The 19460-nt window shown below is 40.3% G+C and overlaps 1 protein-coding gene across 8 annotated transcripts in view; it reads right to left on the minus strand.

The window, feature by feature from the left end:
- Positions 1–19460, minus strand: part of KIF1B (kinesin family member 1B) — a 151434-nt gene that overhangs the window by 35052 nt on the left and 96922 nt on the right. For 5 of the 8 annotated variants that reach the window (XM_019976020.2, XM_070768871.1, XM_070768870.1 and 2 more), the window contains 9 exons: positions 17433–17526; positions 16341–16489; positions 14282–14460; positions 13342–13479; positions 11929–12177; positions 3540–3658; positions 2486–2571; positions 747–876; positions 412–574 (listed from right to left, as the gene is read on the minus strand). In XM_019976020.2, the coding sequence (XP_019831579.2) occupies positions 412–574; positions 747–876; positions 2486–2571; positions 3540–3658; positions 11929–12177; positions 13342–13479; positions 14282–14460; positions 16341–16489; positions 17433–17526 (1307 nt within the window). The remainder of the gene's footprint in view (positions 1–411; positions 575–746; positions 877–2485; positions 2572–3539; positions 3659–11928; positions 12178–13341; positions 13480–14281; positions 14461–16340; positions 16490–17432; positions 17527–19460) is intronic. The other 3 variants (XM_070768875.1, XM_070768874.1, XM_019976027.2) reach the window with 1 other exon arrangement.

Raw genomic sequence — 19460 nt, forward strand, 5'->3', positions numbered from 1 at the left:
AGGCATAATTGGCAGTTGGATAATTCATTGATTTCAGACTTGTTTATTAACAAGACATTCTGGCATGAAGAACATTAAAAAGGTTGATGAGTAAGCTTAACTGGATCTGACCCTGTACTCCTGGCAGAGGGGGACAGTCCATAACTGAACCTCTAGCAGGATGTGTGGCCGCACTCCTTCCCACTATGAACTCTGTTTCGTTCCATTGCCTGTTTCCACTTCTTACTCCCAACCAGAGTAAAGAAAGCATTTTATTTCAGGGTCTGGGAGTCATTTCTCTCTTGAGAGTGTACAATCTGGCAAGTCTAAGAGCACTCTATAGTGCACAAAAGTCACCATCCAGGTTAACAGCTAGGGAGGAGGAGCAAAGTGGGGCTTACTTGAACTGACAGAAGATGTCTGCATACTTACTTGAACTGACAGAAGATGTCTGCATACTCTGGGAGGATTCCACTGGCCTGCAGCACTGTGACCCGGAAAGTGAATGCACTGCCCAGCTTTAGGTGGTTGCCGATCTCTTCAGAAAATCCCTCCATCATCATCTTACCATCCAGCAAAGTGCTTGACTTCAGATCTAAAGCAGGTCAAATGAACACAGGTATGGTTCAAATAATGACAAAGCACCTTTCAGAGAGGAGAGTGTATTCTTCCATCACTAGTTGATAAAAGTAGTGATCATCCTTAACAATGGTCAGTGTTTTCCCCTCTTGGAAAGCACCTCCAGTCACAGCACTCTGATTACACACCCAGATCATTCATTCGGTTGACTTCTTCTGGAGGAGTGATGACCTCAGAACTCTGACCCTGTCCTTCCACAATCCTCAGCTCCTCCAAGGACAGACCAGAACGGGTCAATGCAACCGAAGAAACGTCACTCTGAAAACAAGGCAGCATAAGTAGATGATAAGTAGTATGACAACATATTTTTCCCACATTTCTTTTACGTCTGTTTATGTGCCCCACAAATAATTGTGACTGAAAAGTTACGTGGATTAAGGACTGCCTGATGCTTGAGAAACCTATATGCAGGTCAGGAAGCAACAGTTAGAACTGGACATGGAACAACAGACTGGTTCCAAATAGGAAAAGGAGTACGTCAAGGCTGTGTATTGTCACCCTGCTTATTTAACTTATATGCAAAGTACATCATGAGAAACAGTGGGCTGGAAGAAACACAAGCTGGAATCAAGATTGCTGGGAGAAATATCAATAACCTCAGATATGCAGATGACACCACCCTTATGGCAGAAAGTGAAGAGGAACTAAAAAGCCTCTTGACGAAAGTGAAAGAGGGGAGTGAAAAAGTTGGCTTAAAGCTCAACATTCAGAAAACGAAGATCATGGCATCTGGTCCCATCACTTCATGGGAAATAGATGGGGAAACAGTGTCAGACTTTATTTTTTTGGGCTCCAAAATCATTGCAGATGGTGACTGCAGCCATGAAATTAAAAGACGTTTCCTCCTTGGAAGGAAAGTTATGACCAACCTAGACAGCATATTCAAAAGCAGAGACATTACTTTGCCAACAGAGGTCCGTCTAGTCAAGGCTATGGTTTTTCCTGTGGTCATGTATGCATGTGAGATTTGGACTGTGAAGAAAGCTGAGTGCCGAAGAATTGATGCTTTTGAACTGTGGTGCTGGAGAAGACTTGCGAGTCCCTTGGACTGCAAGGAGATCCAACCAGTCCATCCTAAAGGAGATCAGTCCTGGGTGTACACTGGAAGCACTGTTGCTGAAGCTGAAACTCCAATACTTTGGCCACTTCATGTGAAGAGTTGACTCATCGGAAAAGACCCCAGTGCTGGGAGGGATTGGGGGTAGGAAGAGAAGGGGATGACAGAGGATGAGATGGCTGGATGGCATCACCGACTCGATGCACATGAGTTTGGGTGAACTCCGGGAGTTGGTGATGAACAGGGAGGCCTGGCAATGGCAACCCACTCCAGTACTCTTGCCTGGAAAATCCCATGGATGGAGGAGCCTGGTAGGCTGCAGTCCATGAGGTCGCTAAGAGTCAGACACAAATGAGCGACTTCACTTTCACTTTTCACTTTCATACACTGGAGAAGGAAATGGCAACCCACTCCAGTGTCTTGCCTGGAGAATCCCAGCGACGGGGGGAGCCTGGTGGGCTGCCGTCTATGGGGTTGCACAGAGTCGGACATGACTGAAGCGACTTAGCAGCAGCAGCTGGGAGGCCTGGCGTGCTGTGATTCATGGGGTCGCAGAGTCGGACACGACTGAGCGACTAAACTGAACTGAACTGAGAAAAGGTGATACCACATAGTGTAAATGCTGGGCTTTCACCCTCGCCTTGGGAACTGTCAGACATGTCCTATGTTCTATTAAACAATCCTGTGGCTACCTACACCCTTTAATTCTAGGGAGAACTTCCCTCCAGTGCTGAACATCCATCCTCCTAACAAATCTGTCTACTTCTTTCTTCTTCCACAGGGCTTTTCTCTTCCTGGAAGATTTCTCACCTGATTAAAGTACTCGTTATCAAAAGATATTTTAGCTGTTCCTGACTGTCGAATTCCAGAGCCATAATCAGGAGCTTCTTCATCCGCTAAGCAGGAAAAGAAAAAAGCAAGGATGAGATGACATATGGGGCCGAGGGAAAATGACTCATTGGATTACAAAATAAACAGGAAAAGCAGTGGAAACTTAAGGTCCCAAAAATTTAATATAAGAGGAGATACTAAAGAACAAGTCTTTTGCATGAGAAAGAATGAGACCAAAGCAGTAAGATCAAATAGGGTTTCCATCTCCACTCAGGGAAACATACCCCTCTCCTTGCTCAAATGAAACTAGTTAATAAAGAATCAGTTTGATTCTTGATACTGCTCAAATATCATAATTAGAAATACTGTTCCCTTTCCTTGGTGAGACTATATTCAATAATACTCAACAAATATTTGAAAATACTAGACTGAATTTGTGGAGACCACCATAAAGTCAACATTGGTGACTGTCACACATTTCCATGGGGAAAAGCTGAAAGGTCATTAAATACAGCACAGCATTTGGAAATTAAAACAGAAAAGCTAACAGGGAATAGCCATGTTCTTTCCTCAGAAGGTAGGCTGGATCTTGGAAAAGTGTAAAGTATCAAAATCTTGATCCACGCATTACAAAACTGCAGCCAAAGCACAAAATGTCTAGCTGTATCCTGAGAGAAAAGTAGGCAAGAAAATGTCTGAAAATCTTGTTACTTCTGAAGCAGTTAAAATCCATTATTTAAAATGCAAATTACTTTTATAAAGTTAATCCAAGAGTTGTTCCTCATGGTAAAGGAAATCCCTTCACCCCATTATTCAAAAATAGCAGTAGGATCTACTACAAACCAAACAGGATCTACCTGTGAAATCTGGGAAGAAGAGTTAGAAAGGAAGCAGTAAAGGCTCTCTTTGAGATAGTCAGATGCACCACGGTTTGTTTTGAAGTGTGTAACTGAAACACGGCCCATACGGAACCGGCCTGCTTTGTCTCAAGGCAAAGAACCCACAGCTTTCATTTCAGAAGAGGGGCACCTACCTGCAATGGCCTGCACAGCCACACGCAGAAATCCACGCACCTCTCCCTTCTCACTGACGATGGCCACCCTGTGAATCAGGGGCACGGGGTACAGCAGGTTGCTCAGGTAAACAAAGGCCCTAGAGACAGACACCAGGAGACAAGCATCTGAGCATCCCACAGACAGAGAGCCTGGCTTTCAGATTTACCGAGAATATCTTCATGAAACTGTGAGCTGGCTTCTGGGCCCTGTCTTAAGGTTGCCGCTCTGTTTTGTACTCTTAGACTGTCTCCGGGTGCTTTTTCGGCACAAATAACATATAAACAAATGCAAATGCTTGTGAAAGATCAACTTACACTAAATCACTCCCTATAAAAATTACAACAGGTAGAGGAGTTAACAGTTGGAAGTAGACTTCTAAGATATGAATACTGCTAAGGGTGGGGAAAAGGGAACTCATTAAGGAGTTCAACCTTTTCATGTAACTATATAAAGAGGTTTTGTTTTGTTTTTCCTGATAGATAAAATAGAAATCAGGAGACCCCCCCCCAAAAAAAAACGCCAGAGAAATGTGACTGAAATACAATTAATAACTCTAAAATAGATTTCAAGTCACAACACTGTGGGTCTTTATTTTTACCCTAAGAAATGACTGTATTTAGGCAAGGTGACTGACACATATGGGCAGAAAGGCTATGAAGCCAGAAATATCTGTTAGTGAGCTTGCAGGAGACTCAGGATGGACATCAACAAAAATGCTAAGGAAGGAGACACCGATCCACAAAGGGTGTCTTTTGCTTCCAGAGCCCAAAACCTTACTCAGAAATCAGATACACAAAATAAGACCTAACATTTTCTACTTCAGATGAACTAGCAAAGTTGTATCACATTGGTTCTTTTTTTATTTTCTTTCATAATTTTGTAGCTTTTGATTTTTTCTTTAAGCAATACAAACTGCTGATCACAAAGTTTGGGTATTTATTCCAGTTAGTGGATGGGAAACAACCTAGTTCCTACTGTTGCTCCTATCTTCTCACTTGGTATATGCTGATCCTTGGACACGAGACAAGACAAAAGGTAAACATTTACGTCAAGAAATCAAATGTAGCCCAATGTGACACATACAGGCATACCTCGTTTTATTGTGCTCCATTGTTTTGCACTTTGCAGATACTGCATTTTTTATAAGTAGGTTTGTGGCAACCATGTCTCCAGCAAGGCATCATTTTCCCAACAACATCTGCTTATTCCATGACTCTCTGTCACATTTTGGTAATTCTCATGATATTTCAGAGTTTTTCATTATCATTGTATTCTTTATGGTGATCTGTGACCTTTAATGTTATTGCTGTAATTGTTTTGAGATGCCACAAACCACACCTACACAAGACAGTGAACTTACTCGGTAAATGTGTGTTCCGACTACTCCACCAACAGGCATTCCCCTGTCTCTCTTCCTATACTTGAGCCCCGCCCCCACCCCATTCCTTGAGACACAACAATATTGAAATCAGGACAAGTAATTAGCCTACAATGGCCTCTAAGTGTTTAAGTGAAAGGAAGAGTCTCATGTCTCTTACCTGAAATAAAAAGCTAGAAACATTAAGCTTAGTGAGGAAGGCAAGCTGAAAGCTGAGACAGCCTTAAAGCTAGGCTTTGTGTGTCAGTCAGCGAAGCGGTGAATGCAAAGGAAAAGTTCTTGAAGGAAATTAAAAGTGCTACTCCAGTGAACACACAAATGATATACGAAAGTGAAAAGGCCTTATTGATGATATAAAGTTTGTGTGGTCTGGATACAAGATCAAACCAGCCACAACATTGCCGTAAGCCAAAGCCTAATTCAGAGCAAGGTCCTCTCCCTTTAATTCTATGAAGGCCAAGAAAGATGAGGAAGCTGTAGAAGGAAAGTATGGAACTAACAGAGATTGGATTATGATGCTTAAGGAAAGACATTGTCTCCATAACATAAAAGTGCAAAAGGAAGCAGAAGTACTGATGTAGGAGTTACAGCAAATTATCCAGAAGATCCAGCTGAGATAATTAATGAAGGTAGCTAACACTAAATAACTAAAGAGCTTTTTGATGAGGGTGAAAGAGGAGAGTGAAAAAAAGCTGGATTAAAACTCAACATTCAAAAAAACTAAGATCATGGCATCTGGTCCCATCACTTCATAGCAAACAGATGAGGAAAAAGTGGAAGCAGTGACAGATTTTATTTTCTTGGGCTCCAAAATCACTGTGGATGGTGACTGCAGCCTTGAAATTAAAAGACATCTGCTCCTGGGAGGGAAAGATATGACAAACCTAGACAGCATATTAAAAAGGATTACATGACTTTGCTGACAAAAGTCTATACAGTCAAAATTATGGTTTTTCCAGTAGTCATGTACAGTTGGATCATAAAGAAGGCTGAGCATCAAAAAATGGATGCTTTCAAACTGTGGTGGTGGAGAAGGCTCTTGAGAGTTCCTTGGACTGTAAGGAAATTGAACCAGTCAATCTTAAAGGAAATCAACCCTGAATACTCATTGGAAGGACAGGTGCTGAAGTTGAAGCTCCAATACTTTGGCCACCTGATGCGAAGAGCTGACTCACTGGAAAAGACCCTGATGCTAGCAAAGACTGAAGACAAAAGGAGAAGAGGGGTGGCAGAGGATGAGATGGTTAGATAGCATCACTGACTCAGTGGACATAAATTTGAGCAAATTGCAGGAGACAGTGAAGGACAGGGGAGTTTGGCATGCTGTAGTCCAGGGGGTTGCAAAGAGCTGGACATGACTTAGCAACTGAACAACAACAACAAAAACACTAAATAACAGATTTTCAATGCAGATGAAACAGCCTTCTATTGGAAGAAGATGACATCTAAGACTTTCAGAGCTAGAAGGAAGTCAATGCCTAGCTTCAAAGGACAGGCTGACTCTCATTAGGGGTTAATGCAACTGGTGACTTGAAGCTGAAGCCAATCCCCACTTACCATTCTGAAGACCCTAGGGCCCTTAAGAATTACACTAAATGTAGTCTGTCTGTGTTCTATAAATGAAACAACGAAGTCTAGATGATCAGCACATCTTTTCACAACATGCTTTATGGAATATTTTAAGTCCACTGTTGACACCTATTGCTCAGGGGCAGGAGCTAGAGTCCTTTCAAAATATTACCACTCACTGACAATGCACCTGGTCACCCACGAGCCCTGATGGAGATTAAGGTTTTCATGCCTGTTAACACAACACACACTCTGCAGCCCATGGGTCAAAAAGTCATTTTGACGAAATTTCAAGTCTTATTATTTAAGAAGTACATTTTGTAAGGTTACAGCTGCCATAGACAGTGGTTTCTTTGATGGATCTGAAAAGGATACGTCATTGTAGATGCCATTAGGAACATCTGTGATTAATGGGAAGAAGTCAAAGTATCAATATTAACACGAGTTTAGATGAAGTTTTCAACCCCCATGGATGACTTTGAGGGATTCAAGACTTCGATGGAGTAAGTTAAGTGCAGATGTGGTAGAAACAGCAAGAGAACAGGGATTAGAAGAGGAGTCTAAAGATGTGAATAAACTGCTGTCTTATAAAACTTTATGGGATGAAGGGTTGCTTCTTATGGAGGAGCAAAGAAAGTGGCTTCCTGAGATGGAAACTATTTCCAGTGAAGCCACTGGGAAGATTTTTGAAATGGTTAACAAAGGATTTAAAATACTACATAAATACTTGATAAAGCAGGGGCAGGGTTCGAATGGACTGATTCCAATTTGGAAAGTTCCACAGTAACAACACAGTGGGTAGGTAAAATGCTATCAAACAGCAGCCTCTACCAGCAGAGTCTATTTCACTGAAGGTTCAGATGACGGCTAGCATTTTTTTTTTTTTTTTTAGCAATAAAGTATTTTTAAATTAAGGTCATCATTGTTTAGTCAGTAAATTGTGTTTGACTCTTTTGCAACCCCATGGACTGTAGCCTGCCAGCTTTATCTGTCTATAGGATTTCCCAGGCAAGAACACTGGAGTGGGTTACCATTTCCTTTTCCAAGGAATCTTGGATCAGGGATTGAACCTGCATCTCCTGTATTGGCTGGTGGGTTCTACACTGCTAAGCCACCTGGGAAGCCCAAATTAAGATATGTATGTTGTTTTTTTAGACACAATGCTTTGCACACTTAATAGACCAAATGTAATGTAAACATAACTTTTACATGCACTAGGAAATCAAAAAAGGCATGCAACTGGCTACTGCAATATTTGCTTTTACTGTGGTAGTCGGAAACCAAGCAGCAATATCTCCGAGGTATGCTTGTATGCATGTCTGCACCTTTTCCTGCTCTGAATCTACTTTAAAACAAAGCAAAGGAAGATGGAGTAGATTCTTGGGATTTCAACTCAAAGAAATGAAAACAATTCTGAAAACAGACAAAATACACCACAGGAAAACAAATGTTAATAAAAGTAAAAGAGCATAAATGAAATATGAATGAAAGTATAACCAAAAAAAACCCACAATTGCAAGTGAACATGGAATCAGATCAAACGACATCTGCTTCCCTTTCAGTCTGCTCCAAAGGGGGGAGGGCAATGCTAAAAAAGAGGGCTAAAAGCTGTATGGTACAAAAATCTTAAAATGAAAAGTCTGAAAAGGATTACAAACAAGACTCTCAAACATCAACTACTATGACACAGTTTAAAGACTAAGAATTTGGCTTAAGGTACTAAATGAATCATTTCACTTCCAAAGTCAGCACACATACAGACCACCTTCATCTTCTGCCAGCATTCCAGCCACTGCCCCCTTCCAATCCCTTGACTATTAAAGAGCCATGGCGCATGCTCCATCCCTGTCTGCTGTCCTCTCTGAGCTCTACTACCCATTCCAAACCTTTGATTTCACATCTTGAGGTCTTATTTCAAATACCACTCTCTTAGGACAGGTCTCCCCAATGTTTTATGATCTCAGGAACACACAACTCCATCACTGCTATGATTTCCATTTACTTATGCAATCATCTGTCCATCTCACCCACCACAAGGAAAACCCGTGAGGGCAGGAACTATGTCTGGTTTTACTTGCCATTGTCTGCAGAGGGCCTGGCTAGATTTACTGAATAAATGCACTCAAAAAATAGCTGTTGAATGACTGAATATCTATGGACATAAGTGAATGGGAAAATGATTTGCTCTCTAAGTAGAAGTGGAAGATTTTTCCAGAAAAACAGGTTAAACCAGAGGTAAGAAGCAAAACCATTTAACTTTATATTGGGTTGATTTTTCAAAGTCATACTCATAATAGATATTAACTATATATGACATGTTTAGATTCTTAACCATATTTAATTTATACAGCTGTTTTCATATTTAAAAGTAGCTATTCAAAAACAAGAACCCTTTTTTAAAAATTATTTTTTTAACTTTTTGGTTGTGCCACATGGCATGCGGGATCCTAAGTCCCCGACCAGGGAACAAACCTGGGTCCCTGCAGTGGAAGCTCAGTCCTAACTGCTAGACTGCCAGGGAAGTCCCAAGAAATAAGTACTATCTGAGCACACAGTAAAGATGAGAATCCCCTTTCTGTCTATGGCAATGGCTACTTCAAAAGTTTAAGAATAGAAAGTATCCTTGCAGATTTCCCTTTTCAGAGAGAGAACTCTAGAATTTGAAGGCAGTGGTATGGGCATCAGCCCTGTGTCTACACAACCCCACAGTCTCTAGACAGCTCTTTGTCCTATGAGAACACAGGCTCTCCAACCCAAAAGCAATGCTCTGGACTTTATAAAAGCTCTCTTACAAAGCTTTTAAAACTGGAATTTTTACAGTTATTATTCATTCTTGAGAATCCTTGTATCCTGATCTAGCAGACTGAAAGAGAAGAGGGATGAGAGAGGGGAAGATGTAAAGGATATATTAGCATAAAGTTCTGTGAGGGTACATAAAAAGGGAAACAAATTCTGTCAACACAAAGATAATGAAGATCCTAGTTACAGAAAGAATGTCAGTTCAGGTACTTAGGTCACAGAATAACACAGGAGACCTTTAACCAGAAGACTAGCTTAAATACTTCACATTTCATCCCAAGTGATGATGGATGATTCATAACATCCCAGCATGCCATAAGAGAACAGCTAAAGGGACAAGCTCTTTTAATTTTCATATAAAAATTCACCAGAGGCAGCCAAGGCCATGAATCAAAACCTACAAATGGAATTTTTTAAAAAACTAGAAATTTTATGTGAATTGTATTTGCAATTATATGTCAATAGGGGAAATCTAATCCCATGAATCACACAAACAGCAAAGAAGTTACTCCTCTTACACAGAGAATGACTGGTACGTAACTGGGTGACACTGTGTTGCTATGAATTGTCTGTAGGTAAGAAATGCCATCAAGGGTGAAAATAAAGAGCTACCCTTCACTCTGCTGACCACTACGATTTCACCTCCTCCCTACTGTTTTCCTTGCAAAGTCAAGTGAGTTTCAGAACCAGGGAACCCAAAGAAATGGAAAAGTCAATTCCTAAGCCATAGTTCCACAAGTAATTTACTTGAAAATTGAAGTAGAGGTGACTGCCTTATATTTACAATTCAATCTGATATGATTAAAAGGAGAGAAAATACATACATCTTAAGGCAGAGAATTTCCCCATTAAGTGGGATTCTGACTTAAGTTTTCCATACAACTGGCTCAAAATACAAATGCTTCCGAGTAGAACTCTTAACCAGAATATTCACTCTTCTAGAATGCATGAAAGAATAAGAAAGAATAAAAAGATCTATTTCTTTTTTTTCTTACCTAACTCTATTTTACACTTGAGAACCCAACAGGCCTCAGTTTAAGTTGTCAGCCCTGTTAGGTCAGTGTTCTTCCCAACATGCCACATAGTGTGAAGCCACCTATTCCTCATTTACGATGATGCAGAAAAAAAGTGAGCAGCGTGAGAAGGTGAGAAGCTGCACAACCGGCACCAGGACTGAGCAGTTTACCCATAAAAACTTGGTTCCAACTTCGGACCCTCGTAGAAAAGAGGCTAGGAATAGCCGTAAAACCAGGAACGCATTATGGCCCCTTGATTTGTGCATAGAACTGCCTTCCTCAGTTTTAATATAAATCATCTCCTCTGAAATCCTGAACATCTGTTCCCGGCATACACCAGACAATATTCATGGCTGTATAATCCCTTTACATTTATTCATGGAAAACCTAAATAAATGCCCCTTTACCATTATAAAACCCTGAGGCTGTCTAATATTCCAATCCAATATTCCAACCTATGGTCATAACCGAGGTCTTCATTTCTATCAAAAAAGCACTTCTTTTCTCCCCTTCCATAAAGCTGATCATCTTCTACATTTAATTCTCACCAGGTAACCAACCAACACCATACTATGAGCTAAGCTTTAGAACCTTACATACCTAGTGGGTCAGGAGACTTGCTGCACTTTAGGTTTATTTTTAGATAACTTGTGCTAACCCATTAACACTGAAGTAATTTCCCTTTATTTTTAAAGGGTTCAACAAAACATGGTTTTAAATTACCACTGAAATTAAATGTAATACCTCGAAACATAATACTTTTTTTAATCCAGTGAGTGCTGCACTGTTGAATTTGTAATTAAAATTACTTCAGCATGAAGATTGGAAGGATGTAGACAAAGACCCCAGTATGAGGAACATGTGCATGAGAGCTCTGCATCACTGACAGATGGGGCCAGAGACAATGCCTCAGTTTGGCAGCTAAACTCAACACAAAGCAGTGTCATGGAGCACTGAACAAATATCCATTGTTGACAGTCTCAACAGATAATTTTATGAGATTCATCATTACAATGCCTACAGGTAATATCTTAGCAGAAGCCAAAGATCCACGAAACTGCAAAAGAAAGGTATCCATCTGAGTTAGACAGAGGGAATTTCACGTTCCTGATTCTTTTCTGGGCTATAGACTATGCAAGAAATAAACCTAATGTTACTCCTGACTCTACGTTTGTCCCTGTGATTCCTGCTGATGCCAAGAATCCCTTTCTCCTAACATTGGACTTGCTCTGTTCTCCCTCTCATATTGCCCCCTTAGGCTTCCTCACTTACATTCCTACAAGAGGAACTATCAGACCACAATAACACTCTCCAACTCCAGAACAGTGTGACTCTTGGCCTTAATTACTTTCTCCTCTGGGGTCTCCTCCTTCAGAACAAAATTACTAGGCTTGTAAGACAAGGGATCCTCCATGTAAAGTCTTCACACACTGCCACATATGTTGTACTGAGGAGGCCAAGAAGCTCCCAGACGCTGCCTGAGGGCTCTCTCACCCGCATCATGAATTGAACTAGATTAAAGCAAAATTGTCCAAAATTGCATAAGGAGCCTCTTTAGAGCAAGAGCTGGTCCCTTTTCGCCTTTCTCACTTTAACCTCACCAACCTTCCCACTAAAATGAACCATGGGGACCGGTCGTAAAACGGGTCGTGCCCATCACTGAAGAGATCTGAGCCCTCCTCCGTCCCTGCGTCAGAGCCGGTGTCATCCACGAACGCCTCCTCATCAAAGTCCTCCATCTCCTCTTGCTGCTCGTCAGCCAGCTCAGTGATGTCGGAATCGGCCGTGGAAAAAGTGGGGGAGGGTGTGCGGTCAGCAAGGCGCTCATTCACACAGCCGTGGAAAATGGGGGAGCTAGACACCAGGGGACACGCCGATGGACACAGCCAAGGAGAGAGGAACAGTCGGTTAAACAGGAAGCTACAGGTGCCAACAGGACAGAACCCACTGAGGAACCAAAACAAAATAAGCAAGTGGAAAAGCAAAAGGACAAAATAAGCATAAATCATCTGGTTCAGGTGAAAGGGAACAAGGACTGATCCTTAGAATAAGAAAAGCAAAGGGAATACATGAGTAGAATATGCCAGGTAAATAACATGCTGTAAAACATTTATGTTCTCCCGTTCACACAAAAGATTAGCAGCCAGGCCTCAAAGGAGCCACTCAATATCAAGTGAAATAATATAGTTTAAATCTTTATTCCAATCTCCATGTCATTGTGGAGCAGAAAACAAAATGGATGAATGATATATGGCAAAGTAGGTATATACCTTGCTTGGGTAAAATGTGTCTGGCCAATTCATCTCTTTAAATGAAAACACACTCTACAATTAGAGTAGAGTGAAAAAGACCAATGTCATTTCTACAAAATACTACGACTTCAGCTTCACCTTTGAACCCAGGTCCTTTAAAACTGTCAGAAAGTTTTCTCAATCAGAAAATAATTCAAATTCTGAAATCATTAAGGTGAAAACTTAACATTTCTCTGCTTTTAAAATTCCAAATCTCTAAGAACTTGACTCAATATGGCCTCACATTCAATGCTGACTAAAGTATACATAAAAGAGGTGCAAGTGGGCTACTCAGGTGTGCAACTATTCACTCTTGGTAAAGACTAAACTGAGATGCACTGTTTTAAAAATTAAAGTGAGGATGTAGCAGGTCATGGAGAAATTGTAGTCTGATAAACTGCATGTCATACTGTGATTCTGAACCATGCCAGATACAGACACAGGTTTTCTTTTTCTTTTAAATCTATCTTGGTCAAGAGTAAGACATTTTGTGAATGAGTTGAGAGGCAGGGAAAACTGTCAGCTACTTTGTTTCAAAGTCTGAGATTTAAATCTGCCAGCTGGATAAAAGGGAAGGAAAATATACCAAATGGTACAGTGGCTATGTGTAAGCGAATAAGATTATAAATGGGGGCTTTTTTGTACTTTTTTCTTTAACTTTATGTAATACCTTTGAGGCTTTAAACAATTAAAACCATTACCTGAAAAGAATAAAATCATCACATACCTTCCCACAAGTTTGAACCAATGGAACCGATCATAAAATGGATCGCTGCCAGTCATGGTGGTCTCACTTTCATCTTGGGCGCTGGAGGCCATCTCCCCTGCTCTGTCATACATCTCTCTCATCAAGTCCAGCCTCTGCCTGGACAGTAAACGTAAAGTGCATTGGGTTAGTACCACAAGGCCACATCAAAGTTTCACACTGGAAGGATCTTCCATGCAAGGTTTTAAAAAGCTGCTCCCACCATTTAATGATATTAAAAAAGAATGAAGGCAAAAAGCACAGAAACTCTAACACTCAGTATCCAAGGTGTCAGAATATAGAGAGAAGCCATCAAGAAAGTCAAGAATGGCCACCTAATCTCTACTGAGTCCCAGGATAAATGTAGTTCAATGGCATATGGTATCTCAAACATACTGAAACAGCACAAAATACCTCATTATACTAAAGGCAAAGGAAGCTATGCTATAACTTTCCTGTTTATTCATCATCATCATGAGATCCAGGACAGAAAAGATGAATAATTACTAGATCCAAGACAGAAACAGATATTATAAAATTAAGAGTTATAAAATATAAGAGGGTCTATGGAGGGTTAATTAATTTTGATTCCACCCCCCTCCCTGCCAAATTTGCTTGCCATCTTTGCACAAGGTACCATGTAATCTTCCCTTTGTCATTTCAAATTTGGTACACACGCTGCCAAAGGAGCATTATGGAGGGTAAATGTAAATCACCTCTACAAATGACAAAGGTATTCACAGAGCACGATTTGTTCACTTAGAAGAAAACGAATGGACAGTGCTATTACCAACACCAGCAACAGCATTTAGATGCACAGAAAGGAAGCAGTGGCAACATCACAGAGAAAAGAGCCCACGTGAGCAATTCATTATTATTTTCTAAATAAAAGCAACTGGCTTTTCATGTAATGTTTTCATACTTAAGTTTCTCCAAAGACCAATAATGTGTTGCTCCATTTTTCAGATCCTGAACTTCTACAGCTACCACTGTACGAGGGAAAGGTCTGTCTTCCTGAGTTTTTTCAATCTCAGTGGGAAGCAGTTCAGGAGGCAGAGGGGAGTACAACGTGTCCGTGAGCAGAACAAACTGAAACTGCACCTAAAGGGACAGAAGAAACCAGGGACAAACAGGCTTTTTGTTTTTCCAAGTGAGGTTCAGAAACAAGGCAACATAATCAGGCCCAATGGGAAAGACGTCAAACAGCAGCATGTGGTCAACAGCTTCTGATTGAGAAACGTGGCTACTTGTATATTAATCATTTAGCTATTTACAGTCTTTGTTTTCCTGGCCTGGCACAGTGTCTTTGCACAACCTAAAATCTCAATAAATATATCCTGGTTGACTGAACAAAGACTTCCATAGAGAACAGAAGGTGGACCCAGGAATGCATCCCCAAATGAGAGCAGGTGGACACGTGCTAAGGTTTTCTGTTAAATTCAGAGGATTATAACTGTTACTCTTAAAAGTGTTTACTACAGAAAAGTGCTTTGCATTCATCATGTCATTTATTTCTTGGCAACTCCCTATTTTTTTTTTTTAACCAACCATTAATGAAATGCTAGGTATAGCTGTGAGAAAAAAAGACCTAGCCTCTGCCATCACTTAATCTATTTGAAGAGGAAAATAGTTAATATATAATCACAAAATGAGATGGAGTTACAAAAGAATAAGAGATCTTATTCCTATTTCACGAAACTAAAAATACAGCCCTAGAAAAACAGAATGATTTTTTCCCAAAGTCAGGCAGTGTGAGATCTTACCTACTTCTCAATACTGCCCCCTCATCCTATTCCCCGTAATCTTAGCAGTCAGGAGACTGTCAAACAGAGGGACATGCAGAACAATGAATCTATACTGTGGTGTGATGTTTCTGGCATCACAATTACCATGTGTAGACACTACTTTGACACTGTATGTGTATTCATTATCTTACCCCTCAGGAAATCACAAAAACCCTGGGTAGCAGGTCCAGTTGCTAAACTCCCTCTGTAGGTGAGGGACTAGAGGCCCAGGTTACTAGAGTCAAACAACTGGGAGAGTTGGGGTAGGAACCTGGCTGTCTGGTTGCAGAATGCATGTGCTTGTCCATTACACAAAACTGCCTCTCAGAGCCTAGTAGAGGAGAAGGCACAGAGGACTTAAAGGTACCATCTTAATGGTAGAGAACTAAAGGAAAACTGAGATTTTCAGAACCCAAGAGAAATATTTTTCTACTGATATGTTTTGTTTTTTTTTCTGTTTCTTTAACTCTCATCAGGAATATAGTCTCCTCATATATAAAACAGGCTAGAAAACATGTTATTTTAAAAATTTCATTTAACAAATACTTAAAGACATCACTTTGCCAACAAAGCTCTCTATAGTCAAAGCTATGGTTTTCCCAGCAGTCATGTTTGGATGTGAGAGTTGGACCATAAAGAAGGCTGAATGCTGAAGAATTGATACTTTCGAATTGTGGTACTGGAGAAGACTCTTTAGAGTCCCTTGGACTGCAAGAAGATCACCAGTCAATCCTAAAGGAAATCAGTCCTGAATATTCATTGAAAGGACTGATGCTGAAGCAGAAGCTCCAATAGTTTGGCCACCTGATGTGAAGGGCAGACTTATTGGAAAAGACTCTGATACTGGGAAAAACTGAAGGCAGGGGGAGGTGAGGGTGGCAGAGGATGAGATGGTTAGATAGTATCACCAACTCAATGGGCATCTGAACAAATTCTGGGAGATAGTGAAGGACAGGAAAGCTTGGTGTGCTACAGTCTATGGGGTCGCAAAGACTCAGACATGACTTAGCAACTAAACAATAACCAGTACCTACTTCATTCCAGGCACATATGTTAAATGAAGGCATACACAAACCTGTTTCACAGCAAAAAGCTGCTGAGTTCACCCAAGGGAAAGGTGGTCTCAAAATGAGGACCATGAAGCCCATCAGGCTCAGCTCTGCCTCAGGATGGTCCCTGTTCCCACAACCTCCATACCTTCTTCTTTAGTTCCACACTGATGGCATTGGCCTCCTTTAGGTAAACGGCATTGCCCCAGAGTAAGTCCCTTAATGAGGTGAATTGGTGAGACTTCCACTTCCGGAAGGCCCACTGGGCCAGCTCAAATTCATGTTGTGTCCACGGAACTGAAAAAGCAAACCAGGTGTATTTAATGGTGGACTCATAACTATGTAGAAATTACATCCCTCCTATACCTCAGCTTTTTAAAAAAATCAAGTTACTTTCCAGTTTTTCTTTCTTTTTTTTTAGATACAGCTCAGTGTGGCTTATAATAAAGAAAAACCCTTAGTCTGTTGTACAACTTGAAACAGATCTATTTTCCTTTCTAGTAGAGGAAAAAAAAAGGTCAGTTTTCACATAGATATTTAAAAATAAAGAATTCAGTGTACAAATTAAGAGTTTCTTTAAAGTTATTATGAAGCCTTGAGATTACTGAAGAGGTTGGGTGAAAAAATAAAATATGATGAATGTTCACACCGCATTTTAATTTCAACTAAGAAATTCTAGAAAACTTAAGACAGGTAGGTATGACAAAACAATGTGATGAGCAATCTGCCAGAAAGAGATTTAATGCACGCTTCTACATTCCAAAGTCCTCACGGGGTAATCCTGACATAAACCAGCAAATAAAACAGAGCATCCTGGTTTTGTTTTTTTTTTTTTGGCCACACCACTCAGCATGTGGGATCTTAGTTTCCTAAACAGGGATCAAACTCTCGCCCCCTACACTGGAAATGTGGAATCTTAACCATTGGACCACCAGGGGAATCTGTAAAACAGAGCATCTTAACAAAGATTAAGCTCTATATTTGCTTGTCACATCTATATAAATTTCATATGTATGGTAATATGAGACAGTTTATGTAAACTGACTAAGAGATTTCTATGGAGACTATGCTCAGAAACCTTGGGTTCTAAGAGACACTATTAGTCCCACCCCCACTTCATAGAGTACAGCCTGGACTCTTAGCCTCAAGCATCTTTTAAATCATCTTTAAACTGGCTCAGGAATTTGACAACACAGATTCAAAACATCTACAGAGGAAAGTTTCAGTCTCTAGATTTCACCTTCTTCCTCCTCCTCTTCCTCTTCAGTTGTTTCTGCAGCCAGGGATCGCGTCTCCACCTGCTTCTGCAAGGCCTGCAATTTACTCTCATAGTCCTGAACGAAAACAAAGAAGATAACATGTAGGAGAGAGAGGAAATAGGAGGGAAGGAAAAGAGAAATGAAAGGAAGACTGGGAGAGGGAGAGACAGCAAAAGACAAAGAAACGAGAAGACAGCGGCAGGAAGCAACAATAAAAAGACAGACATACAGAGAAATGCTTCTGAACAAAGCCATAAAGCACCCAAAATAGTCTGCACTGGGTAAATGCTTTAAAAGATCTTGTATTCTAGGGAATTTAACTGCAGTCTCTCTTTCTACTCCTTAGACTCAAGAGTTCTTTATTTGGGATTACAGTAGAAGAAAGGGGGAATTTTTCAAGGAAAAAAAAATGCATGTGTCCTTTAAAGGTTAAAATGTATTTAAATAGTATCTTGACACATCCAAGAATTCCAAAGAAAAACAATACTGGAAAAGATTAAGTTCACTAAGGAAATGGCACGCCACTCCAGTACTCTTGCCTGGAAAATCCCATGGACGGAGGAGCCTGGTGGGCTGCAGTCCATGGGGTCGCTAGAGTCAGACACGACTGAGCAACTTCATTTTCACTTTTCATTTTCATGCACTGGAGAAGGAAAGGGCAACCCACTCCAGTGTTCTTGCCTGGAGAATCCCAGGGACGGGGAAGCCTGGTGGGCTGCCGTCCATGGGGTCGCACAGAGTCGGACACGACTGAAGTGACTTAGCAGCAGCAGCAATATTGCTAAGAGTTCCACTTATCTGTTTGGATGGGAGAAAAAATTCAGATCATAGACTCTGCAACTCTCTATGGATGAAATATTACTATCTTTGCAGATGTAGGATAAATTTAGTTTTCAGGGAACCTCAGTGTTAAAAGAACACAGTGTTATTAGGATTGAAATAATCTACATGCTGCATTTATTTATTCAATAAAGAAATTTTATATCAAAATATACTGTTATAAAATGTACTATTATATTACAAATCATATTCATCCTTCCTTTCTCCCTTGTTTCCATGCACTCTCAATAAGTGTGATATCGCTACTATTAGTGAAAAATAAAATGGTTCTTGGGGGACTAAAAAAAACTTTTTAATGTATAAAACACAAATATACACACAGTATGTAAACTGATACCATGTATATCTGAGGTATTAAAATGGCATAGTGGAGAGAGAACAGGGAAAAAAGTGTCTAAAACAGTTCCTTGGTGTGTTCATGAAAAAAAAAACTTGTGTTTTTTGACAACAAAACAAGTTAAGGAAAAGACCTTCACACAGTAAAATACCAAATCACAGCATTAAGCACAGCCTTTAAAAAATAAACTATTAGGCTTCCTGCTTCTCCAGGAGTGGCATGATTACAGGCTGTAAAGAGATAGAAGGTTTAGGTATGACCATGTACTGTTTTCAAACAAAGCTCTCCAAGTCACAAATCAAATATCCCATGCATACAGAGGATCACTGAAAGCCCAGTTAGCGAACTCCATCACAAAAGGGGCTCCCGATGGCGATGCTAAGAAGGACGCAAATATTCTCCAGGCTCTAGTCATTTATTGTTTAGTCTCACAAAGGAAACTTTCTCTCTTTCATGGAGCTGGCAGTGACCAAGAGTCAGCAAGATAGCTTTTGAAAGACATCTAAACATGCTTTTTAGGATAACATGTACTGTGGGGAAAAGAGAAAAAGAAAAACATAAAGTACCAGGTATAAAGACATGGGTTTTGCTCCTGGAATCTGCTCTTACTAGTCTTATAATTCTGGGAAAGTTAATCCTTTTAACACCTCATTTTGGCCTTTTTTTAAAATAAAGATTTTATTATTCTACCTGCCTAACTTTAAGGCAGGACTGCAGGAAGGACGAAATGACAAACCATTTTAAAATGTATGTGAAAGTCCTCTTAAATGGCAACATACTATCAAAATGACAAGCAGTGTTTTTAGAAAGTTTCTTGTCTACATATATCCAG

This window comes from Bos indicus, chromosome 16, assembly GCF_029378745.1.
Source record: "Bos indicus isolate NIAB-ARS_2022 breed Sahiwal x Tharparkar chromosome 16, NIAB-ARS_B.indTharparkar_mat_pri_1.0, whole genome shotgun sequence".
NCBI classification, from domain to species: Eukaryota; Metazoa; Chordata; class Mammalia; order Artiodactyla; family Bovidae; genus Bos; species Bos indicus.